This window comes from Indicator indicator, chromosome 4 (genome assembly GCF_027791375.1).
Source record: "Indicator indicator isolate 239-I01 chromosome 4, UM_Iind_1.1, whole genome shotgun sequence".
NCBI classification, from domain to species: Eukaryota; Metazoa; Chordata; class Aves; order Piciformes; family Indicatoridae; genus Indicator; species Indicator indicator.
This window is the reverse complement of record NC_072013.1, coordinates 3,729,270-3,755,489: the sequence shown is the minus strand read 5'-3', so window position 1 is coordinate 3,755,489 and position 26,220 is coordinate 3,729,270. Positions and strand designations below refer to the sequence as shown.

At 39.7% G+C, this 26,220-nt stretch overlaps 1 protein-coding gene across 3 annotated transcripts in view; it reads left to right on the top strand.

Moving 5' to 3' along the window:
• NRXN3 (neurexin 3) overlaps positions 1–26,220 on the top strand; it is a 909,976-nt gene that overhangs the window by 391,064 nt on the left and 492,692 nt on the right. For all 3 annotated transcript variants that reach the window (XM_054400548.1, XM_054400546.1, XM_054400549.1), the window contains one exon: positions 7,274–7,393. In XM_054400548.1, the coding sequence (XP_054256523.1) occupies positions 7,274–7,393 (120 nt within the window). The remainder of the gene's footprint in view (positions 1–7,273; positions 7,394–26,220) is intronic.

Below are 26,220 nucleotides of genomic sequence, written 5' to 3'. Positions count from 1 at the left end.
GGCATTGAACAATGTGTCCCTGTTTGATGGTCCTGAAGCCACAGATGGCATCTGTTATATCAGCTCAATCACATTTCAATTTTATGTCTAAGCCACAGATTAAGTTTAAGTTTTGTTGTGGGAGAAAATATGTAGTGCTTTTGTTTCACTCTCTTGAGATAAGAGACGAGACTTCCCAACATGTTACATATCACTGGAATTAGTTTTTGTGGCTTTAATCATGTGCTTTATAAATTCCTTTTCTGTTCACCATGTTTCGTGACATTGCTGACTTGATTTAATGCAACAGATGCAATTTTCAAATGAAAATATTCCTGTGCCATATTCCAGGTGCAAGCAGGTAGCAGTTACCTTTGTTTCAGAGTATTATCTGTGGTTTTAAGAAGGGTAACTTCAGCCATTGGATGTATATGAAACATCAAATCTGAAATATTTGGCAGCCTAGATATAGGCAGAAGTTAGTGTGATGTATTGTGCTCTGTTCATGTGGAGCATCTGACTGCCGGCATATTTCATTGGTATCTGTGACCTATTCCCAGCTGCAAAAAGTTGAATTACTCTGTTTCACAGAGGTTAGAGGTTTAGACAGTGTTATGTGATGTGTTGTAGGAGGGTTCTGAAGTTTAGGTAAATGAAAGTGGTAACGGATGAAGTTTGAAACAATAGGGAAGGATACATGGACTGGGACCAAAGTGAGGAGAAAAATCATCCTGGCAGTACACTGTAGAGTGTAAATAGCTTTAGCATTAAGACATTCTGTGCCATTCATTCAAACTGTGGCAGGAATTTTGAACTTGTGTTAGACATCAGCAAGTATCACGTCTCTGTGCAGCCACTGTTTTGTCTCTAGTTGCTTCTGTGTCCATCAGAATCCAGAATACAGGTCCAGGAGTTCCTGCTCAGCTTTTGATGTCTGTTAAAGGGCATATAGCATGAAGAAGAGGTCCCAGAACAGAGCTGATTGTTTGGGGTTTGGGTTGGGGTTTTTTGTTGTGGCAGTGGTTTTTTTGGTTGTTTGGTTGGCTGGTTTTTATGGTGTTTTGTTTTGTTTTTTCCCCAGAGCCTTGAGAACCTAAAAGCTTGTCACAGCAGTTAAAGTTATTCCAGCTCAAACTCATATTGTTACAGAGGTCTTAACCCTATATGAATATTTACCCTTCAGGTAGAGACACTCAATCACACTGAGGCCTAGGGTGAAATGTTTATCTTGAGTACATAATGTGGAATATTTGCTTTTCAGGAAACCAACCTTTGCTAAATAGGTTTGGCTATTTCACAACAGGCCACGAGGCTGATCCTTTTGTACTGCTCTGATTTGTAGTGGGGAAGAGTATTTTTCCAGTTGACTGTGTGTTTTTGTTGCAGCTCTTTCAGGTTTTCCTTTCTGCTTTTACTTTGTGTCTGAATTTTTCAATATTAATTTCTCTACTTCATTTGCGTTTCCTTGTTCCTTTCATCTCAGATCTAGGCATGCTCCCTTTTATGCAGTTGACTTTCTGTTATACAGTTACAGGTGTTTTGGGTTTGTGGTGGAGTTTTCTGTTTGTTCGTGGGTTTGTTTGGGTTTTTTTAATTCTTCCTTCACCAGCATGTATATGAGCACTTCACTCAAGATCTTTTATGTTGCTTAGAGATGGAGAGTGGCAGGGTGATAAGAGGGAGAAAGATAGGTAAGTGCCAGGTTTTGTGGAGGGGAAAAATATCCCCATTACCTTGTAGATCCATCCTCTGTGGATTACCATAGCTGCTGATTCCCTTCTCCTGTCATCTTGAGGTAAATGTGCTTTCCTTGGGAGACTTGCATATTTGTTATTTTGACTAGCCCCAGTCTCTGAGATTTTGAGAGCAACCACATTATTTGGATCCGAAGTGTTCAGCTTCATAACTGGTATCAGGTGAAAGAAGAATTCAGGCTCTGCTGAGGTACTGAAATAAATTACTATTTTCAGAGGACTGCAGAATGCTAACTTTGGAGTTATTTCTGTCAATGGGTAACTTTAAATATGGAACCTACCAGATGTGTAACCTTAGTTAGGCAATGAATGAGATGAAGAGTTCTTAACAGAATCTGGAAGTGAGAGTTCTTGAAGAGCTGGCATTGCAGTCCTTGAAAAATCCTTGCTTTTTGATTCTGGTTTGTTGAAGTTAAGCTCTGATATTCATATTTTCTACCACCTGTGACTCAAAATACAGGATTTAACTTTTCTGAATCAGGAACTGAACATTGACTATACTTCAGTGTTTTATATTTGTGCAAAGTAGATGTCAACATGTCACCATCAGTATTTGACAGTAAGAGCATATAAGATGTAGTCCTTCCATTGAAGTGATAGTTTCATAGAATCATAGAATTGTTAGGGTTGGAAGGGATCTCAAAGATCACCTAGTTCCAACCCCCCTGCCATGGTCAGGGACACCTCCCACTAGATCAGGTTACTCAGAGCCACATCCACCTTGGCCTTAAAAAATCTCCAGGAATGAGGCTTCTACTACCTCCCTGGGCAACCTGTTCCAATGTCTCACCACCCTCATGGCAAAGAGTTTCTTCCTATCATCCAATCTGAATCTACCCATTTCTATTTTTTTTTTTCCTTTCCCCCTAGTCCTATCACTACCTGACACCCTAAAAAGTCCCTCCCCAGCTTTCTTGTAGGCCCCCTTCAGATACTGGAAGGCCACAAAAAGGTTTCCTCAGAGCCTTCTCTTCTCCAAACTGAACAGCCCCAACTCTTTCAGTCTGTCCTCATAGGAGAGCTGCTCCATTCCTCTGATCATCCTGGTGGCCCTTCTCTGGAACATTCCAGCATGTCCACATCTTTCCTGTAGTAGGGGCTCCAGAACTGGATGCAGTACTCCAGGTGGGATCTTGCCAGAGCGGAGTAGAGGGGGAGAATCACCTCCCTCAACCTGCTGGCCATGCTTCTCTTGATGCAGCCCAGGATGTGATTTGCTTTCTGGGCTGCAAGTACACACTGGTAGCTCATGTTGAGCTTCTCATCCACCAGCACCCCCAAGTCCTTTTCTTGAGGGCTGCTCTCAAACCAGTCGCTGCCCAGCCTATATCAGTGCTTGGGATTGCCCTGACCCAGATGCAGGACCTTGCATTTGGTCTTGTGGAAGCTCATGAGATTCAGACTAATTTTTTTCTCACGTTTTAGTCAGAAGAGATATTTTTCACAAATTATTCTACAATTTGAAAATTTTGATGGATTAGTTTAATTTCCTCCTTATCCTGTGCTGAAAGTCCTGGACAAGTTTATATTCTGCTTAGTGTATATGGTTTTGCAAGACCTCTGAGCTATACTGGGCCTGCACATTGAATTAAAAAAAAAAAAAAAAAAAGTCTATTGCTGCTTATGAAAGAGGAATGCTGACAGAAGTGAAATATAGACTTATCATGGGTATAAATTACCTGTCATACCAGTAGTGGTGGAGATATTTGAGTGCTCAATGGCGTTTGCAGTTTAGGAACTATAGAACAGAAGCAGCACTTTATTCTGCAAAGAGAGTAAAGATGTCTTGTGCATGTTACTTTCTTATCTTTTTGTAACCTCTTTGATAGTACAGGGAAAAAAGATGGGAACGTTTAGGGAGATGAAGAGTGAAAATGGGCTCACAGTGCCATTGAACCTTGCCTGTTGCAGATCTTCATCTTACTGACCAAATAATGTTAACACAAATGGTAGACTCCTTTCAATAGAAGTGGATTTGCAATGTGTGAAGGAAGGTGTTATGTGCAAGACCAAGAATGGTTTGCTTAGTTTAATACTTATTGCTAGCTTTGATCAAAGCACAAGGCAGCTGTTATAATCCTGCAGCTGTTATACAAAGAAACCAATTTCTCATGTAACTCGGAGGAATGATAAGCACAATGCTGTCTTTTATTTCTAAAGTTTCTTCCTCTGCAAAGAACTTGCAAATGACACAGCAGGAATGACTTTTCTTGCCTGCAAGAGGTGCTCACCTGTGGGATTAAACATGGCAGTTTCAGCAATGCACAGCAGTAGAATTCAATTTTAATTTTTTTTCAGTTTCAGAACAAAGAGAAACCCGCCATACAGCTGAAATTGCAACAAAGATTTAGGGAAACAAAGTAATTTTTCCAAGCAGAATACACCTGGCTAGGTGACTTGGACGAAAAGTGTAACACTGAACTTGCTCCCAGGGAGGGATACTCAACAAGATCTCACATCCTGCAGGTCCTCAGATACTAAGCTGTTCCAGTAAAAATTAGAGCTAAAGAAATCCAGATGAAATGGAAATTGTTGACGAACTCTGCTTTGCCATGTTTTTAAATACTCTACCATAAATTTTGGCAATGGAATAAAATTTAAAATAGATCTGAAACCTGATGGCACTGGTAGATTAGAACCATTTCCTCTATATATGTATGTAAGTAATTTATTGTCTTCTTTTTCCCTGTTCGTTAGCACTAAAGGGCATATGCATGGTAACACAATATTCATGTTTTATAAGCCTTCCTCTGCTTCTGCTGCTTTGCTCCCTAATCCAAAATCCTAATCCCCTGTGACATCCCTGTTAGTTGCTCTGAACAAAATTCTGTTGCCACAGATGGAGGATTATGACATCGGGCACAGACTGTAAGCAGCAGGAGTAGATAAACTCTCAGAGACAAAGATCCTTTTACCATGCAAATGGCCATAGTACTAAGGAGTGAGATGAAGCATAATACCCAGCATCGATGCTGTGCGTCACAACTGACTCTGAAGATGGCAGATCAGGCTTCAAGCATTCTTGTGATAGCGTCAGGCTTTCAGCATTTATCATCGTTGTGTTTCTTTACTTTTTTCCTCTGGCTGCTTTGAAAGTACTGTTTCCATCTTCACAGTTGGTTTCTGTAAAATACAATTCAGAACACACAACATTGGTTATGAATTCAAGTCTTTTGGCTTGCTGGACTCTCTTATTACAAGCACCTCACACCACATGTATTGGCCCTCCTGATGTCTTGTTCCTTGACTAGAGTACTGCTGCTGTCTTTTATGACACCTAGACAAAAGGATATGCCTATTGTCAAGTCTAGTTACTGACTGAAGTGTTCTCAGAATGTAGGAAGAGAGGAGAAACTGTCATTAAAAATGCTCTTCTACTTTGCTTCTACATAATGGTCTTTTGCATAGAGTCACAATTGCTTTCTGTTCTTATTTTAAAAAAATATGTAACTTGCTTATTTATATCTCTATGAGTATTTGCATTCATATTTAGTTTCAGGGTAGATAATGGGATAGGGAGGTACAGGAGAGATGCAAGTTCCTTATTGCTTATCCTCAGATAACTGAGACATTTTAGGCAAAATGACAACTAATATTCTATTTCAAATTATTAAATGTTGTTGCTTGTGCTGGTCCAGAGTAAGTCTGAAGCAAGTATCAGACCTCAGCCTGATATGTATTATCTATGTAGTTATAAGCATTTCCTTTATAAATGTAAAGGCAGGAGGGAGGCGTATATACACACGTGCCTGCCAGCCCACACTTTGCAGTTTGTCAACACCATTGTAATCCTGGAAGTGATCTGTTAACTTCACACTGTGCCACTGAGACCACTGGGATTTGTGTAGTCACAAATAGGAGTCAGGTGAGTGGCAAGAAGATGCAGAGGAAAGGAGAAAATTGTTGGAAAATGCCACTCGACTTTCAGTACGCTAACACAGAGTTTTCTTTCTGTGGCTGTCTCTGCCACCTCTTTTTAATAGGTGATTTTTTTTTTCAGGATTTTTTAATATGCTTTTGTTATCCACACTTATGGTTCTTTCTAGAGCTTTTGGCTTGGTTTTTGAACTGTTGGGAGGATCATGGTATGACATGAAGCTTCCAGTTAGATGTGGGTTCTACAAAGACTCTTAAATGTGGAAGTGCTCAGATGTGCAATCTAAATATCAGTGGTGCTGTATAACTAGAGGATTCAGTCATACTTCTGTGGGTGGTGTCAGATAGAGGTTGAGGGGCTTCATTCTGGGTTAAAACACTTGAACATGCTGTCTTCACTTTGGTGTGTCCTGTTTCATCTACGAAGTACAAGATAGTGATGCTGGTGTGATGAAGAACTAGGGATGAAGACTAATGGAATTGCTGTTACTAACAAAGACTGTGCTGGAAGATGCTGGGATAGGTAGAGCTGTTGTTGTTTTATCCTTATACTATTGCCCTGGATTAAAAGTGATTAACAAACTGATGTCAGGCAGCCCAGCCAGTTGATCCCCTGTTATCTACTCAATTTCTTTTGTTTCTTCTTCTTCAACAAGTGCAGGGTATAGAATAGTGAGCTATATCAGCTATAGTTATACATTTTTATTTGAAGCCCTGCACAATAGGAGCAGCATACCTTTGTCTAGAATGCTGAAGATTATTCCCAGGAAGTAACTGCTCATCTCAAGTTCTTATAATCTATGACTTGAAGCTTCACATCTACTCTGAGGTGATTCACAATCTAGCTACGTCCTTGTGGATGACCTACTAGATGTCATTCAGAGTCTCTCTGATCTGAAGATCACAGTCTTGCCTGTTGCTTGGGTTGTGTCTTTCCAAGGTCTATCTTGACTAGGATAGCAAGTGTTATCTTTAAATCACAGAAAAATGAAAGGCTGTTCTATTAGTAGTGCCTTCTTCCTTCTCTGGTTCCCCAAAGGCTGCAGAAACCAGTCAGAGTAGAGAAGTGGCATGGACTAATATCACGGCCCTCTGAGGACTTTGTTGGTATGTTTCCAGAAGAACCTCTGTAATAGGACTGGTCAGAGTCTTTTTTCTTTTTTTTCTTAACCTGTAAAGCAAAGTTGTAGCCAGATGAGGCTGTAAAACTTCAGTTTGAATCCATATATCAGGGTTTTTTGGGTTGGATGAAGCATTGTTCATGGGCCCATTTCTTAGCCTTCGTTTCTACAAGGACAGCAAACTTCCAGAGAAGTATGACAACCTGGAAGTGTTTGCCATCCTTGCATCTCACCATACTTTACAGTAAATTTCTTTTAGCTAGCACTGAACATGAGTTGGGCCTGCCTAAGAGGGAATATGTTGCTGTTCACTTTTTCTCCTTGCTCGATGTTAGTTTACTGTTTTGTTGTGAAATGTCCAGTTGTCTTTGTGTTCTTTTACCTCAGTTTCTTGCATGTCCAAGAATGGTTTGGTTAGTGCTTTTTCTGGTTTTGCATGAGGATCCTGATATTAATGGTAATAATGAACTAGAGCTTTTGTGGGCCTGACTAAAACTATTCTCTCAGCTTTGTTGTACTCTTTTCTTGTCATCCCTTCTCCAGGACCAAGCACTACTTGTCAGGAAGATTCTTGTGCAAATCAAGGCATCTGTAACCAGCAATGGGAAGGCTTCACCTGTGATTGCTCCATGACTTCATATTCTGGGAGCCAGTGCAATGACCGTAAGTAGGCTTTTCCTTTGGATTGGTGAGCTCTGAGTTCTGATGGATGGAATCACAGAGAACAAATTACTAGTTTTACTTTCAATTGAAATACAACTTTAAAATGAAAATTTGCAATTTCATACATGTTCGAGATTTTTCGGTTTGTTTTGTTTTTTCTTGTTTTAAAGGCTAACTCAGCCAGGCCAATTATAATATTGATGCTAATGGAATTCCCTGTTTAGAGAAACCAGAAGTGACTTTTACATAGTATGTGTAATATTTGCACAGGTACAAAATGGCTAGGTTTTGTGTACTGAATTATGCTTTGAGTTTTTCGTTCAAACCTTGATGACAAAGATATGGAATCCATGTAAAACTGCTGATCAGTGTTGTAGATTGTCTTCTACTGAATTACTAACTGCACGCTAAGATGAAAAATGGGATACTGTTTGCTAGAATGTTCAGTTACAACCAGGTGGTCAGTTAAACATACTGCAACAAGAACATTGTGCTTCTTGCCATGTTGATTTGTTTTATCTCAAAACATGGGATGTTCTTGGTCAATTACTATTAAGACCTCTGTTTAAAATAATTGAACAAAGCATTGCTCACCTTTGCTCCTGCCTAGAGGGGCAGATCGTTTCGGCTGTACTCTCTTCCCACCTCTGTATAAGGGCACAATTGCCACCCTGAGGCAGGGAACAAAGTAGCACATGGAGTGCTGCAGTAAGCACAACAGTAGGCTTCAATAATGTGGTTCACTCTGTGTGTAAATCTTAAAACCAGGAAAGGCATTCATAGTACACTCTGATCATCTGCATCTCAGAAGCTGCTGCTTTTGATTAAGTGTATTTGAAGTAGATTTTATCAGTGGTACAGGCAATGTTCATGCAATCTTGGTACCACAGTGCTGTCATAACTGCAACCCTTCCCCTGGAAGTTTGGGATGCGGCTGAATTGATGGCTTGTACAACAAGCTGTTTAACTTGTAGTGGCAGTCTGTTTCTGCTAAAGGCTTAAAAGCCTGCTTTTCTGAGTCTCTCCTAAAATGTGATGTTACCTGTGGGTTTCCCTTTCTCCCAGCATAATTTCTGCAAATGAATATTGGAAAGGTGTGGCAGCATTCATATTTTCACTGGGGTTGGGTAAGAAGGATACTGCAGACACAGAGACATAGGCTATCATGCCACATCTGGTTTTGGGTTGTTTTGAAATCAAGAATGCCTCTTTTGGGTTCAGAAGAAACAATTCATATTGAGTTCACAAGTATTTGCTTTGATTTTTTGCATTTTTTATTTTTGCTATATGGTTTGCTTTTGTCAACTGGACACCAAGTTTCCCACTCTCGCACTACTTGTTCAGTCATTTGATTTAGAATTGCTAAGCGTAGCACGTTATAAACCTGTTGTGTCAAAGAAATGCTACTTTGAATCCTGTTGAGCTCTATTTAAGTACATATCCAGGAAATTTCTTGAAAGATTAGTTTGTTCCTAATGTGCTGGGCTTAACAGCTCCAGAATGTCACGGGGCCCTTGTTGTGCCATTACTGATGACTTAGTCTCTGAAGTGTCAGGAAGCCAAGTTCCTGCGTCTGTAATTGGGGATTCCTTGCTGCTTTTTAGAGCTGGCAGCTGGACACCATGCAGAGCAGAGATGGGGATTTAATATGAATGAGGATGATGTGGGCCATGTAGTAGTCAGCCACTTGGTGTCAGGCCTAATTTAGCAATTAGGTAATTTAGAAATGCTCACAGGAAGATATGGGTTTCAAAATGGTCCAGAAAGGTAAGTCATGTGAACTCATCCTGGAACACAGTGAGACTTCAACCAGGATCTTCAAAAAGTACGTAAAACATCTTTTTGTGGGTTTTTTGTTTGTTTGGTGGGGAGTTTTTTAGGGTATTGGTTGGTTGGGTTGGTTTGGTTTTTAAAGCCTTTGCCGTGTATCAGGACAGAAGACATAGTTCTATTCTGTGTTTGCTGATGAAGTTATGAAGTGTTGTAAATTGTGGAGAGGGAGGCTTCCTTGCTGTTCCTATATGTTAGATATGGTTGCTATTATGCCCAAGTCTAATCATACAGGCACTTGTACGTTAATTTTATTAAATGTTCTTTAAACTGGGTTTTAGTGCAAGTAATGGCAGGGAAGGTAACCTCTGTGCAACCTGAAGCCTTGTTATTTTTTTTTAAGAATAGATCAGGACCTTTGATAGCAGGTTTTTTTGTTGTCGTTGTTTCCACAGGAGTCTAATTCTATTAATTTAGTAGATGGGTGTTTCTGTTTTCTAAGAAAATTGTGTTCTCTCACTGATAATAAATATGCAATATTGAAGTCAATAGAACAGATCTAGATTTACACAATTGAAATGGTAGAAAAAGGAAGACTTTCCAAGTATGTTTTGCCTTTCAGTTTCTGTTAATTAACTCAAATGTCCACACTGGAAAATTTGCATTTCATGTGTTTGGTGCAGGATATTTCAGTGTCTTTGAGATAAATTATTCTTGATGATCCCTTTAAATCATCCTCTAACTATTGTAAATGTGATTTGTATTTCTTAATGCCAACTTTGCAAAGTTGTTCACTTTTAACAATACTCAAGAATGTTTGGTGTACCAATATGTTTTTGATCTTCAGTTTTTTTTTTTTTTTGCCAGGATTTGGCCATTAAACTTCCAAGTTCAGATGCAGCTGGCTTGTAACTGCTGTTTCTGAAAAGTGAATGAGAAGTGCAAGTGGCAGAGATGCATCTTATATATCTGTAGTCACTTTTGTAGCTGGTATCATGTAGCAAGGGAAGGATTTAAGTTCCTATTGGAAATGATGATACAACCTCAATTTTAGATGTTTTTGTGTATGTCTGGTTTAGATGTCCTTTACGTGGTAGGGATCAAGATTCCTCAGAAGAAGAAATTGCTCTACAATATGGAGGCATAAATTCAGTTTTCATATATTTCAGTTTGAGTTGTATCACTTCTTCTGCCAGTGTTAAAAAGCAAAGCCAACAACATCAAAACACAGATGCCTTCTGCTCTCAAATTGATTTTGGAAGGTCTGTTGTACAAAAGTAAATTTAAAGGTCTACCCTCCATACTAGATAGTACTAACACCTCTAAAGAACGATGGAAATAGAAGCAGTGGAACTATTTGGGATAAGCTCTTTCCATGCTCTTTTCAATTTAAGATCGGTTCATTTTTTTGAAGTGTTTTTCCGTTCCTCAATATTTAGAGTTGTTTTAATCAGTCCAGCTTCACATTCAATAAATCTGGGCTTTCAGCCTATTTTCAGAATTCATTTCTTGCTCTAAGATGTAGGAAATCAACATTAATGTATTGCAATTTATGCTTAGGATTATAAACAACCTTGACATGCCAAGCTGTTGCTTAGACTGTTCAAATGTGTAACTCTGGGCAGATAAGGTATCAGAATTAAAAGCTGACCCACAACGTTAATGATTCATCTTGCCTCTGGGATGAACTCCATCCTTTTACTGTTCTTCACCATGAAAACACAGTAGTTAAAGACAAAGTTATCCAAGGTACAACATGTCTTTAAACTGTTGTCCTATGAACAGCTTTATAGCTTCTTTAACTTACTCGTGTTCTTGTCTGTCTGATCAAACAATGGCATTTTCTTTTCTGCACAGAGAGAATGAATAAAAAATAGGCTTTGACAGTCTAGCTAATGGGAATAGATATATGTGTGTCAAACGAGATCATAAAAAACACTGCTTGTTACTCAGTGCCTCATGCAGATGAGTAACCCCAAAGGTCAAGCTTCCCAGGAGAAATTGCCAGGCTAATCCAAGTATGTATTTAATGGAGGCTGTTTGTCTGTAAAAGATCAATAACCTGCAGCAACGACTAGTGCAAGCAGAGTATAAAGCAGCTTTTCAAACAGCTCTTTTGTTGTTGTTGAAACAGTTGTTAAGTCTGTCTGCTAAGTATTGATTTGCTTTTTAGGGGGGTTATTTATTTATTTATAAACTCTGGGTTGTAATATCCACATGGTTTAAAGAAAAAAGTTTTCCATTTGATTGGTAAAAAGAAAATGCAGCTTGTGTTTGTCTGTCTTCTTGAATGTGTATCTTCCCAGATGGAGACAGGCTATGAGAGTTGGGGCTCCAGGGAGACCTTCTAGCAGCCTTCCAGTGCCTGCAGGGGGGCCTACAAGAATGCTGGGCAGGGAATTTTTACAAGGGCTTGTTGTGATAGGATGAGAGAGCATGGCTTGAAGCTTGAGGAGGATAAATTTAGATTGGATATTAGAAAGAAATTCTTAACAGTAAGGGTGGTGAGACACTATAACAGGTTACCCAGGGAGGTTGTAGATGGCTCCTCCCTGGCACAGTTCAAGGCCAGGCTGGATGAGGCCTTGAGCCACCTGGTCTAGTGGAAGGTGTCCTTGCCAATGGCAGTATGGCTAGAACTGGATGATCTTTAAGGTCCCTACCAACCTGAACCATTCTATGATTTCAGTCTGTATGCTTTTCAAAGATCATGTTGATAAACAAAGCAATCCTCTAACCTTCTAATGTGATTGTTTCATCAAGTAGTTCTTGATTTTTGTCCAAGGGAGAGGTGATGTACTGGGATCTTGTTCTTTTAGCTCAGTAAGTTATTCCATGTGATGCATAAACCGTAAGCTTTTGCTCTCTTTTTGTAAATCACATTTGGAGGAGGGAAGGGTTAGAAGGAAATAGAACCATGATGATTTTGCTCTTTTGTTCATTGGTTTAACACTCTCGCAGGAAGAACTTTTGGTATCTTCAGTTTTGTAATCATAGTGAGTAAGGCTTACTCACTAGCCAAAATCTTCTTTTTTTCTTTGCATAAAATGAAAAGTATAAAAATTAGCAGAACAAATCTAAGACCAATACTTCAGACCATATAGAGCATTTTGGTTTGAATGAGGAAGACCAAATCTGGCCATTCCGCTACATGAAGTGTGTTGTAGGTGAGACGCCAGGCATGTCAGAGCAGATACTAATGTCCTTCCTCCACACACCTCCCCTGCCCAAGTAAGTGAACAAGTACCTTAGTGGATTGATGCTTCTGGAGCATAGTCTGTAGATTAAGTTGCAAAAGGACAGAACCAGCTTCCCTTGTGCCTTTTTAAATGGTGTGGCACAGTATTTATTAGTAGAGACTGCTACCAGGGCAAACTAACTGTTACATTATGATGGTGCCTTTATTCTGATGTGTTCAAGAGCTGTTTGCACTCCACACTTGTTTTGTCTGTGCCACTGAGCAGTTACAGCTTTCTCCATGGCAGGATTCAGACCACTAGTAGGGAGATGGACCCTACCCCCTCTCTCCATATTTTTTGTTTTTCACCATCTGGGCCAGTTTTTGCCAGACTTCGTGACCTTCCCTAATGTGAATGCCAGCATGCTCAACTTGGTTTACCTACAGAAACCTTCTTCATTGGTCATGTTTAATTATCACCCATTTATTTCTAATGTGCCCAGTTGATCACTTACTGAGTTAGAGAGCAAGAGGTTGCTTGTACACAGAAAATAAATCTGCATAGACTTCATTACTCATGCATGGCTAAACCAGTCAGCAGTTTAAATATCAGCACGCTTAGGGATTTGCCTTTGATACTACACAGACATCCAGCCTACACAAAGCAAGAGTCACCTCTGATTTATCTTGAGTGAATCATACTTCATTACAGCAGGTCAGGCACCCTGCCTGCTTCTGGCTTCCCTCACACTTTGCCCTTCCTTACACAGTGCTCTTTTACATACCTTTTACATGCCTTACATCTTTTCCAGTCATACATACATACATGCTCTTCTACTATAGTGTTTTCTGGCTGATGGCTCATATTCAGTCCCTACCCTAAACCTTTGCTGCCCTCTGTCTCTAAATGACCTAACCTTCTAAGTATTTGGGATAAATAAGTAGGGAAGTGGAACTGTGTACTTTAGTACTTGGTGTAAGTTGTATCATTGTAATTTGGTTTGTGATTCCTATTTTTACCCTTCTTACTAGTTTGCTTTTATCTGCACTGCAACTCCAAGGACTGCAACATCTTTAGGGCAAGGATCTAGTGCCGTTTATTAAGGCATCATTAATTTTTCTGATGATTAGTAATAACCGACTATGTAATTGCCTTAACACCCGAGTTGCTTAAGAAGCTTGTTGCTTTTCTGTTTACTGAAATGTATTTCCCCTCCCTTGAGTACCAACTGTAAAACATCAGATCAGGTTGCATATCAAGAACTTGTTTGCCCCGTTGTATTCCCTGTTGGAGTCATCCACAAGAGGTAGCGTTGTCAAGCATTATAGGGAGGAATTTGGCTGTCCCTATTTTGGATTTGAAAGAGTGACAGGTGCTTTTTGGGATTGCTTCTTCTACACCTTTCAACTTCTCAAGGTGCCCTAACAGAAGAGTGTGTCTTTTCTTCTGTTTCCCAATTGTGAAAGCTAGCCAACTTTATCCTTTTGTGATCCCCAAAATGCAGCTAGGTCTCCAGTGAGTAATTTAATTGCGATTGCTTCAACAGCTTGGCAGAAGGAACATTTAGGATGAGAGCTGTAATCAGTCACTGATATCTGTGCACATCTGGCTGCTGTCAGCACATTGAGGTATGGTCCAGCTATGCTACAGACTTCAATAGGATGGAAGGAGAAAGACTTTTTACAGGTGGTGGTGATTACAGCTTCTGTTATCAACCTTTGAGCAGTTCAAGTAGTTACTTAACTCTCTTCCTGGCACTCCTCAGCGGCTATACTTTTTTCATAAACATGTCACAGAAAGCTCTTGCCATAATTCTGTTCCTTGTGATCTCTGCTTTCGTTGGCAGTATTTTTTTTTTTTTTGCACTTGATTCTTTTTGGTAGTCATAGTAATTATTACTTTTAATGTTATATGTAGCTGAATGAGTGGTACTGGGTCCTGGGTATTTTGCACCTTGAAAGAGATGGTTTCTGAAACTCTTCCTTCAGACATGGCACACTCAAGGTGTGACCTCTTGAAAGATACTGATGTAATTTGACTGCAGTAACAGGAATATAGTATGGAAAACCAGGAGTCTGTGTTTGTGCTGTCACCCCAAGATCCAGCTGCTGCTGATGATCTCTAAGCATGTCTTTCCCCTAAATTTATGTTAATAAAATAAGTGTTCTAAATTCTCAAGTGTAACAAGGATTTGTAATTAAAGTGTAGCTTTTTCTTTGTAATATCCTGCACATGTTCATATTTTAAGAAGCAATAAATGTGAAAACTTATAATAGTTATCAACATAGTGTTGATTTTTGCAAGCAAAAGTCACCCTGAGCTTGAGGACCATTGTTTTAAGTGATTTTATTGTTGTTGGGGGGGGGGGGGGGTTGGGGTGGGTTTTTTTTGTTTGTTTGTTTACATAATGCTGTGAAGGTTTTATCCTCGTTTGTGTTGCCTAAATATTCTAGATTAATCCCACACTAGCTACATTTCATCAGCATGAGGTAAAGTGCTTTGGGTGCCTCATGATATGCAGATGGTACCTCTACTTCTACAGTGAGGGAAAGAACCTTCCAAAAGCCTATTAGAATTGCAGCCATCAATGTTGACCTGCAACAGGATACTCCAGTCACCATCCAGCTGAAAGCACAGGTGCCTTTTTTGTGTGGAATCTGTCATAACCACATTGTGGATTATGAAAATGTGATTCCCATGTTAGACCTAATGTCCTGTACAGGAACTCTGTTTTGCAAGAATCCTTAGTCCATTTCAGTGAGTTTTGTGTCATCTCCCATCTTTGCAGTACCCAGCTGAGTTAGATAGCTTCTACCTTAGACTGAAAGCTCTGTGTAAGGTTACAGTTATTAATGTGGACAAATGAACGTCATAAAATATTTACAAGGTGCAGGTAGCTGAGAGAATGCCAACATGCACAGTGATGCAGGCAGTGGTAGATTTTTATTTTGTTTTTCCTTCTTGCTGGCTTTTGAGCCTTCTTCAAGTGTGGGGCTACATAAGGGACCAGAATGGGTAGGGAGAGAGATATCTTGAACAGTTACCGTGTTTTATTTTTTTTTTCAATGGAAATTATTAACAGAAAAACAAAGGCAGGGTTAGGCAGAGGTCCTGAAGGAGATTCTTGTTCACTATCCAAGCTGCTTAATGTACTAATTATCACCCGTCATTGGAATAAGGCTACCTATTGATATCCAGTGGAATTCACCTGTATATAGGGATGTATCTTTATTACACTACAGTCTTGTTACAGAGGAGCTGGTATGATAACCTCAGCTGTGGGACATTGGGAATTAGATGCAAAACCTTAATTACAGTTATCTTAATAATGATTCCCATGGGCCAGATTGAAACTGGCTGCTTGGGTGCCTATGAAACAAGATTTGTGAGAGGGACCATTTTTTGGTAGGTTTGATTATTTTTGTGCAAGTGTTTCACTGTATGCTGATATCTGAGACCTGCACAAACACTGGGTCTAGAGCCTGGGACTTCAGTTCTCTTTTTCTGTCCTTACAGAATTTGGGCTACAAAGATGTTTCCCTGATCGTGAAAGGAAAAGTCTTTTCAATTAAAAAAAACCCAAGAATAATCAAATTACATTAATTTTACTGGGGGTTGTTAACTGAAAACCCCAATTAACTAATCCAGTTAGTCCAGAAGAAGAAGGCTTCCAAATCTGTGAATGTTAGTTCATTTCAAACTCTTGGGTACATACAGGACTGGGGAACACTTTTCTTATATGGTAGTTTAGTCTGCAAAAACAGCATGTTCATGGTAAGCAAAATATTGCATATTTCAGTGAAAATCTGAACAGCAAAAAATGAAGGAATAGACAAGTGAGATGTAGTTGATTTTCTTATTTTCAAAACAAAATCCAGTGTTTATTTGCTGCTGTAAAACAATGAATTCATGTTGAAAATTAGCAGAGAGCTTAAAAACGTGAGAAAGAAAAGTAATCTTAGTTTTGAAGTGTTGACCTAAGTTAGTTTATCCTCCTTGGCATAGAGATTTATGATGTAGTCAGTCACCATGCTGTGACTACCTGAAGCTTTTCCCAGACCATTTTGTTGGAGATGATCCACGTGGGCTTGTGATGACCTCGTTGGCCTGGGAGATGCCTTTCAGGTTTCTTTTGCCAGCAGGTTGCCTAAGAGGGTGATTTTGAGTGAGGGGGGATGATAAGTAGAAAATTACTCCTTCCCTAGGAAAGCAGAGTTGTCTGGTCTTTGTTAGTGTACTTTTGTTCAAATGCCTCTAGCCTTAACCTGAGAGTGGTTGCGCTTGTGTCCATTGAGTAACTGTCTCAGACATTATAACTGATCTCTAGACCGGAATGTCTTAACATCTTAACTAGAGTTTGGCTTTAATAATACACCACCAAATATAAGTGCATTTTTCTTCCAGAGAGAGTCTGGCATGTGAATTTCGAAAGAAGTGTGGTGAGAGTGCTTTTCTTCCTTGTCTCTGGTCTGAAACCTGATTGCAATGTCTGGCCACAGCAAAAATGGTGTCAGGTTTGCTGTCTTCCCATAACTATCTGTCATAATTCTTTTATTTTCTTTTTTTTTTTTCCCTCCCTTTTCAGATTGCACTAAATGACCTTCTGTCTGTTACATTTCTGCCCTGCTGATCTCAGGCAAATGATAAAGATAGATAGCAATATTACATGCCATCCATCATATAGTTTGCAGGTCCCTTAGAAGCATCTGTGTCTTTAATAGTTCATCTGTCACAGATATTCCCATAATTGAAGACCATGAATTGCTGAAGAGAGGGCTAATATTGTTACTTCTTTTGACTGCTGGAGACTTCAGCAATCAGATGTCTTTCACTTAGAAATGCAGACTGTCATGAGAAATGCCTGTGCACCAGGGATTAATTTATGGATCCTAGCCAACTGCACGTTACAGAAGGCAGCGCTACTGCTGACATCAGCAAGGACTCATTTTTCTGCTTGCTGTTGTAACACAGGATTGGTTGTGTTAGCAGTGCAGAATGAATGGAGCAGACCTGGATTTCAAGCCCTTGCTCTGTGTTAATCAGCAGAAGGTCTCAGCAGCAGTGACTGTGAATCTGACTGCTGGCAAATGGTTGTAGGTATTTCAGCTGCTTGAAAAGAAAAATCTGATCGAGGGACTGTGTGAGAGATATTGATAAATATCTTGAGTTCAATGAACATAATATTTGACTCAGAAAACATGCAAAGTTACCCAGTGGAGCATGATTTTGATCTCTTAACAGTACTGTCAGTTGTGCAGCATATCTATATGTGGTAGATGAGCTGCCATACATGGATGCCTGAAATACCTGTCTGATTTGCACATATTTACATGGTATGTTAGACTAGGTAGGAAACCATGTTAATCCCACATGCTTAAGTTTAGGCTTAGACTTGATTTCTTCACATGATACTGCAGTAGGTAGTGTTTCAGCATGGAGAATATTCTGAGAATTCATATTGTTATAGTTATTTGAACGTTGAGGACTGAGATCAGGCAGAACTGTCTATGCTTCCCATTGTTTAAATATAAATCATAGGAGTGAAGTGTTTGTACTGGAAGTTTAAAAAAAAAAAAATTAGCCTTTTTTCTCTGTTTTTTTTGCACTTGTTAACAGTGGTGAATTTACTCTGCGTTTGTCCCACTTGTAAAAGGCTGGAGGCTTAAGTCCCTTACCTCATCCTGCTGAACATGAATTTGTGCTTTGTCTTGAGGGGAGCATCCTCAAAGTGTTTCCCACTTGGCTGTGGTAGTGATAGTGATGGCTCGTGTGCATGGAAGATTGATAGATCAAGTAATTTAAGCTTAATGTAGGCACACCAGAGAACACACTTAGCCCAAATATCAGACTTGAGAGATCTGTACTAAACTCATTATAGGAGTTAGTCAAAATGCAGAGACAGTATATCATAATGCTTCCAATTTAAAATAAATTTCAACCTGGAGACCTGGAAGAAATAAGAAGAAACTTGGAAGTATTTGCTAAAGTGAAGCTTGGTGTAGCATAATACTTGGGGTGGAGCAGAAAGATAAACTGCATCCTCCTTCACAGAGAACCCTGCATTTGTCTACTTCCTTTAGAAGCCAGGACACTTGAATGCTTTCTGTTGCAGAGATGAATTTCTAACAGAGTTCCAACAATGAAGCAGAAACTAAACAGGGGTTCATACTTTCACTGGTAATTCTTATTTATGACCAATAAGATGTGAACTGGTTGGGTAACTTAATTTGCTCCATAAGCATACCTCCATATTTGGGCACAAATACTTGAAAGAGTGGAATAGCTGCTGTTCTGAGTTTCTTCCAACTCTTTCTTCTAAACGGAAAAGGGCTTTTTTCTTTTCTGGTATTGAACAGATGAAAGTATAGGTATATAGTCCTGCCAAGTTTACTATTTGGAGACTTGTTTTCTTTGTTCACCTTAAGCACAGGAGAGTCAGTCTTGCAAGAAAAGGATGCTCACAGCTGCGCTAGGCCTGCTGGCAAATAGCATTCAGTACAGATGGTTGTCTGCCCACACTCTATTTATGAAAAGGCCCCCAGTGTTTATGTTAACAGTGATGAGTTTGAGAGATAAAAATAGGGAGTTGTTGTTCATTTGTTCTTTATAGATCTGCAGTGAACTTTTTTTTACAAAACACAAATTTGATAGGGAGGTTTGTTAACCTGCTACAAGAGCAGGCTGTCAAAAAGCCAAACTGCAGATGTCTGAAGTGCTCGAACACTTATTCCTGGCCTTTTATACTTCCCTTCACTCCACGAGATGGTGCTGTGTTCCCATAGACACCAGGCATACTTTGCTTGGCTTTTCCCAGACCTTTGGCAAGTGTTTGGCATATGAAAACCTGAAATGAAGTTAGAGTGCATCACTGTCTCTCCAGGTACTTTCTTCTCCTTTCCAAGTTAACCTCAAAAAAAGGTTTTCCTGAAATCACCTAAGGCTTTGTATAGTCCTCTGCAGTTTACATCTTCCCCACTGTTTACTGAGTCCTGTGGCTTTGCCATGACTTTAGAAGGAGCTTTAGAAACCTGCAGATGTCATATCTCCAGAGTAACCATACTAAAGGAAAAAAAAAAAAAAAAAAAACAACCAAAAAAACCACAGTACAGCTGAGCCTGTATCATCTTGTCTGTGGTCATTCCTTGTTCATAGTCTGCTGTGTCATGAAGATTTTTGCAAGTTGCAGGGGTCTGCCTACTTCCACGTTTGTTTGGTTATTGATGACTAAAGCCCTGGAAATATAAATTATATGATCATGTCACTTAAAATAATTAGTAAATCTGCTTTCCTTGTTTTCCTACCATGTGATTTCCTTTTTATGTGGAAGCTGCAGTTTTGGGAGCTCATGTGTTTTATTTCTCCTGCTTGCAATCAAGTTTGGAGTAGAGAAATACTGACATGGGGATATTGTCCTTGCAAAAGGGAAACATTGGAAGCTAGTATTTGAAAAAGCTGCAATCCCCTGGACTTCTGCCAAAAGGTGGAAAGAGACTCTTAGTGAGTAAGAAGAAAAGTCTTTTTTTCACAAGGCGGCCAGGTGTTAGCCTGACTTGAGTTGCTAAAATGAGTTTTAAAGTCAGCATGAAAAGTGATAAAAATGACTCATTAGTTATTTTTGAAGTTATGGATATAGAACTTGCATTTGTTCTGCACACCAGCTTCTTTCTTTACAGAAGCAGTTGCCTGGGTTGAAAGGCTTCTTCACACGTTGTGGGTCACTGGAGCCTGCCATTTTAGCTTCCTGGTTACCATGTGTATCTTCATGGTGTAGATGTGTGTTCAGTTGCTTCACAGTTCTGCCTCTCATTGCCTCACGTATCTGCCTGACCTTGCTTGTCCTCCTGCTTTTGTTCTTAGCATTTTCCAAAAGCTTGAACTTGCACTTTAGTGTTTCTCTGCTGACTGAGAGTAGATTTCTGATTTATAATTTCTAGTCTCAAATCCCCGTAAGTGGTGTGGAGGGGAGGAGAAGAGGTACAAAGTTCTTAGATGCCTAAATGAGGCAGACACCAATGTCCCTCCCCATTTTTTAAGTCCTTGCTACTGATCTTGATTAATGTGGAAGAAATACAACTCCAGAGCAAGTCAGTAATGGTTTACATTTCAAATATGCAAATAACTTCCAGCAGGACTCCTAATGCACATCCTACAATTCTCAAAACTGTTACATTTCACTCAGCTTAGGAGCTCTAGGACCTAACTAAATTGAGAAAATCATTGTATAGGACTGTTTCGTACTCACTTAGCTTAGGACACATTGTGGATATGAGCTTCAGTTTCTGACAATAGCCATTAGTTGCTTTGAGCTGTGGCATGTAAATGATGTGTCATATCTCCACCAGGGCAAAAGAAGCTACTTACCTGGTTACTTCTAGTAAAGTTTTGAAGTTGCTAGCAATTGTTCCCATGCTCAAAGCTCTTCTCTGATTTCAATACGTAGATACAACTTCAGAAACACTTCTGAGTGTGATAATATATAATATTTCTAATTGAAGAGCTGGTGGTTCTCATCACTTCTTGGTTGCTGTCCTGCCTCTGCCATTATGAAAATTTAGGAAAAAAAAACTGCACTGGTGGTTTATTCTCTATAAGTCCTCCCCACAGCCTTATCTGGGAGTGTCTTTGTATAGTAGTTAAAACTTCAAAGCATAAGGTGTTGAAGAGTATGATCATGACTTTATGGATGACACTGTGAGACTGTTTTCTGCATACAATGCGACATATCCTTTGCCCTCTTTGGTGACATGCATGCTGGCAAATAACAGAACTCTTCTTGCTGTTCCACTTAAGTGACTCATGTTGACTACAAATAGGTTATACAGATATTTGAAGACTGGATTGGATCAAAATGTGTCAGAAACTTGAGGACATTTTGGGTGTGAAAGCAGGAGCATGGGTAGGTAGAAGTCAGTATGAGAGTAGCATCAGCTAATTATAATTTTTGTCCTGTCTCACTCTGTCATCACTGGTATAATGCAGGCTTCTGACTCGCTTCTCTGTGACTGTGTTCTCTCTGACTCAGGGTTTGCTATTTTGAGTAGGAGAAAGGGGTTTTTTGTCTTTTCCATGTGGTTCCTTCTAAAGACAGCCTAGGGCCTTCGCAGAGCAGCAGCTGAGAGTTGACAGAGCTTGCAGTTGTACAGCAGAAGGACACATCAGAGAAGTTGAACTCTCAAGGAACAGAGTTTTTAAACTATTGAGCGAAGTTTCCCTTGCTCCTTGTCTGTTTGCTTTTTTGCTTCTTACTTTGTGGTGGGTGTTTTTGTTTTGTTTTGTTTTTAAGGGCTCTAGGTTCCCTTTGGTGTTTTCTCTTGGTGCCTTATATTCAATGTAGGAACTGCTAACTGCTGCAGATAACGAGATCATCAAGGGGAGGCTTCCTCTTCAGGAGGCAGTTGGAAGGTGGCAGGTACCTACCCTAGTTTGTGATTAGCTACATATCTTCTTCTGGGTGACTCAGGCTCTGAAAAAATAACAGCTGTTACACTTCGATGACAAAGTATTTAGCTTATGTTGAGAGATGTCTTGGAAGAGATCTTGAAGAGTTCTTGAGGAAAAACCTTCAACATCAGAACAGTTCTGCTTCTCTAATTAGGGCTTATGGTCACAGTAGAGAGGTCAAAAGCTTCAATAAGCTTTTGTATGTTTCCCATATAAGTGATGTGGATGCTGTAAACTGTAGTTTCTTTTTATTTGGAATCCAACAGGAAACCTCCAGTGAGCCACTGTTCGCAATCTCTATCATTTGCCCTTTGCAGGCTTAACTTGGTTAAGCTTAAGCATTCTCAGAAACCTGTAAAAACTATAAACCTAATAGTGCAAGTATCTCTTCTTAACTACAATAAGAGGGTCCTTGGTACCAGAAATCCTGTGATTTCAGTTGCTCACCAGCACAGTACAAACTCCAGGAAGCACAGTGATCAGCTGCAGTAGTCTTCAAAGACATTTCTGAATCATTCTGATGAATCTAACTGAAAATTTTCTTGTTTCGCACACCAAAGAAATGGAAATACCTTCTCAAGGTAAATGACAATTTGCTTTAAGAACTAGGGCATAGCAAGGCCCACAGTTGTCCTATGCCTTGAGCCTTCTGGCCTGGACAATAAAGCTGTATGCTCTCTTTTGGTCCAGGAAATCTCCCATGGCAGAGTTTTTCTGGACTTTTAAGTTTGTCTTTTAATGTGATGCTAATGTTGGTATTCACTTAGCTGCTTCCTTTCTGCATGAAAGTTGTAGAGCCTTTTCCCCTGCAATTTGTAGGGAGTAAACTCTTAAGTTTTTTTTCCTTGCTAGTAAATCATGAGGTGTTGTGGACAACTTCTTGTGGGCTGCTATGATTCATGTGTTCAGTGTCTTTATTTATTTATCTGTCTGTGAGCTCAACTGTACTATGAAGATTTTTAACATAAGTAGGTATAATTTTGTGCCCTTTTGAGTCTTGTGCATGCTGCCTGGTACATGGCTTTGTAGACACAGCTTGAGAACCTGAAAACACATCATCATGTTTCTTAGAACAACGTGCTCAATGTTGGTCAATTCATTTAACAACATGCTTATTAAAAAGCTTTAAGAAGCTATTTAAGAAAAAAAGAAGAAAAAATAAAGTTTATTCTACTAAAATAAAAATTGATTTAGAAAAGCATTTGAGTTGTGGGGCAGGAGTTTCTGATTTATAAGCTCTTTTCAAAACCCTTAAAAAAGCAATTTCATACTCCTGAATTAGGTTTGATATTCTCTTGTGCCTAATGTTACTGTTACATATGCCTCTTGAATTTGCAAAAAGATAAGGCAAAACATTTTAAATATCTGCCCACTACTTTAGCTCTTTGCATAGGTTTCCTTCCATGTATTTTACCATTTTCCATGAAACTATTCAAATTGGTTGCAGTTGAAGCAGGCATTTTCTTCGCCAGAAGACGGCTATGGAGGATCACCATCTGGGTGTGTCCTTCACTCTTCAGAGTACATGAAGAGGATTCTTTTGCTACTTGTCTGCCTTTTGGCTTCAGAAAAAATGAACCTAAAAATGGTTCACTTGATGTCTACATTTAGCTCATATCTAGCATAGTTTAGCACTGCTAAACTCTAGCAGTACTCTGTGACCTGGTGATGCCTCCACAACAGAGAAGGGGAATCGGGAAAAGGAGAGAAGACCCATGAGAATGAAATGAAATGAAAACAAATTTAATGAAACAATACTGATACCAATGCCAGTATAAAGTTATAGTCAGCCCAGCAAGGGTACAGCAGTCACACTAAACCAGGAAAGCAGTCATGGAGAGCAGAGGAAGAAAAAGGAGCAGGGTCAGGAGGAGCCCCAGCAGGAAGCTCCTCTTCTCCTCAGCAAACTTGCTTGTTTATACTCTGTGATGTTTATGATCTGGGATACATCTGTGAGCCAACTTGAATCATCTGTCCTGGCTGACTCAAAACTGCTTGTGGCCTGCAGCCCATGGCTGGCCTGTGATTCTGTCCTTGAGAAAACAGGACACTTTCACAATTGCTAATCAGCAGTTGAGTGAAGCCTGGTAAAGGCAGCACTAAAATTGGTTAGAAATTATTAAGTTCAGAATGCATAGGAAAGTCCTCTCACTTTGCAAACTAAATGGAGCATCCAAAGATGTCAGCTTTCTCCAGCACTATGAAGAGGCTAAATTTGATCATGATTCTATAGGATCTGTTCCTGATTTTATGAATGGAATTTATACATTATGTCATATTTAGACTAGGAAATCATTTCTGGACAAGGATGCTATAAGTAAGTAGCTGGAGGTTTGTTTCAATCTACATAGGTAAGACTATTCTTCTCTGGTTTCCTTCAGCTGGTTAGCTACACTGCATTGAGACTGTTTTTATGTTCTTGAAAGGCATAGGAAGTTCCATGTGAACATGAGGAAGAATTTTTTCACTGTGAGGGAGATGGAACACTGGAACAGGCTGCCCAGGGAGGTTGTGGAGTCTCCTTCGCTGAAGATATTCAATCCATCTGGATGCGTTGCAGTGTGATCTGGTATAGGTGGTCTAGCTCTGGCAGGGGGGATTGGACTAGATGATCTTGTGAGGTCCCTTCCAGCCCCTAACATGCTGTGATTCTGTAAGAGAGTGGTGTCACACACAGTGCAATGTATTTTTTTTTTCCTTGGGGCCAATGAAGCCCTCTCTTATGAAGAACAAATCCAGAGTGTTAGGTGGGGATGATCCCTTCTTCACTCCTTGAGTAGGGAATCTTTGTCCCTGTACAACCTTGAAGAACTGCTGTGGCTCTTCATTTCACAATCTTCCCCTTCTTGTCAGGAGAGCCACCCTGCTGCAAATCAAGTGCCAAGCATTTGCTGTATTATTTGGTTAATGTGATGGATGCTCTTTCTCTGCCTTCTCCCTGTTTGCAGCCAAAATGTGCGATTGTGTGTTAGAAGGCGATTAATCTTTTCTAATGGAACTCTCTAGTGCAAGCAGAATCTCACACATCGTGTCTTCATTAGCCTCGACCAAAGCCTGCATTACCTCAGATTAGGTAATTGGTCATTTATAACCAAGGAGAAGGAGAGGGTAAAGGGCTTATGAAGAAGTGTCAACTAGATTAAGGACATGAAAATTTAATTCCTGTTATCCCAGAATTCTAGGAGGCAGCATTTAATCAGGCATGTAGTTGAAAGCCTCCCATAACCAGAGGTTTCAGTCACAGTGAGAATGGTCTTATTCAGTCTGTGGAAGGAGTCATGTAGTAATAATGGATGTAGCATTGGCATGTACTGTGCTATGCAACAGTAACTCAGTTTTAATTTATTTCCCTAAGTTTAGAAATTCTTCAAATTTAGCCAGTGGGGCAAAACTTGCAACTTGAAACACATATTCTTGCTTGTATTGGTTAATGGAAGATTTTCTGAAGAATCAGTGAAGAGGCAAAACCCCTCATGTGTTTCCACCCTTTCTCAGGAGCACTTTTTTCCAGGGAGGTTTTCCATGGCCTGTTGTTGACTGAGGATCACAGAGAGTATATACTTTGAGAGTCTAGGGCTTTCTGGCCAATTTTGCCCTCTGTATGTAAAAATATCTTCAACTGCCCTGATAATACGGACTGTAACAATGGCTGTCAAAGATGGATTTGCTACATGAGATAGTCTTTGTGGCAAATTCCCATTTTTTGTTTTTCTTGGTGTTTTCAATCTCTAAAGAATGATAAAATGTTGTATACAGCATGTCCCCAGACAGAAACATGATGCAGCCATAAGTGTGCTGAATGAAGTAAACAGGTCAAGCCATGTAATTCTGCAAAACTTCAGAGTCCGTGAAAAGTACTTTCTTACAATGCTATGCTGTAGCACTTTTGGCACATGCACATGTTGGAAAGGTCAAATGTTTAAAAATGTCTATGGGCATGCAAAAGACTTGGCTGTGTCACACTTATAAAGAACAGAGATGATGAGTGACAGCAATATTCCTAGTTGTGCTGGTGATCTTGAGCTCCATCTTTGTATTTTATGGAAAGCCTTAGTAAAAATAAGCAGTAAAGGATGAAAATAGTTGGTCTTTTGATAAAGATATTGTATGGCTAGAAGCAGAAAGTGCATCTTCCTGTGACTTTCTGGCATGCAGCAGTGTGTTGAGAAGTTTTCTTGGACCCAGGAGCCCCTGGGATTTTTCAAGAGTTTTGTTTTATGAGTTGTAAAAAAGATTACATGTACTATCTGCGCTTGCTTCCTTTCCATGTCTTTTTCACTAAGATAATGTAAAAATTCAGCTCAAACCTTCTTCCCAGGTTTGGTTGCCCCAGAAGTCCTTCACTTAGAAACTGCCTTGTTTCACTCTTCAACTGAGTCCAGCCAGAATAATTCTCCATGTGGTTGTTTAGGGAGGTCAAGGTATTTCAGAACTGTA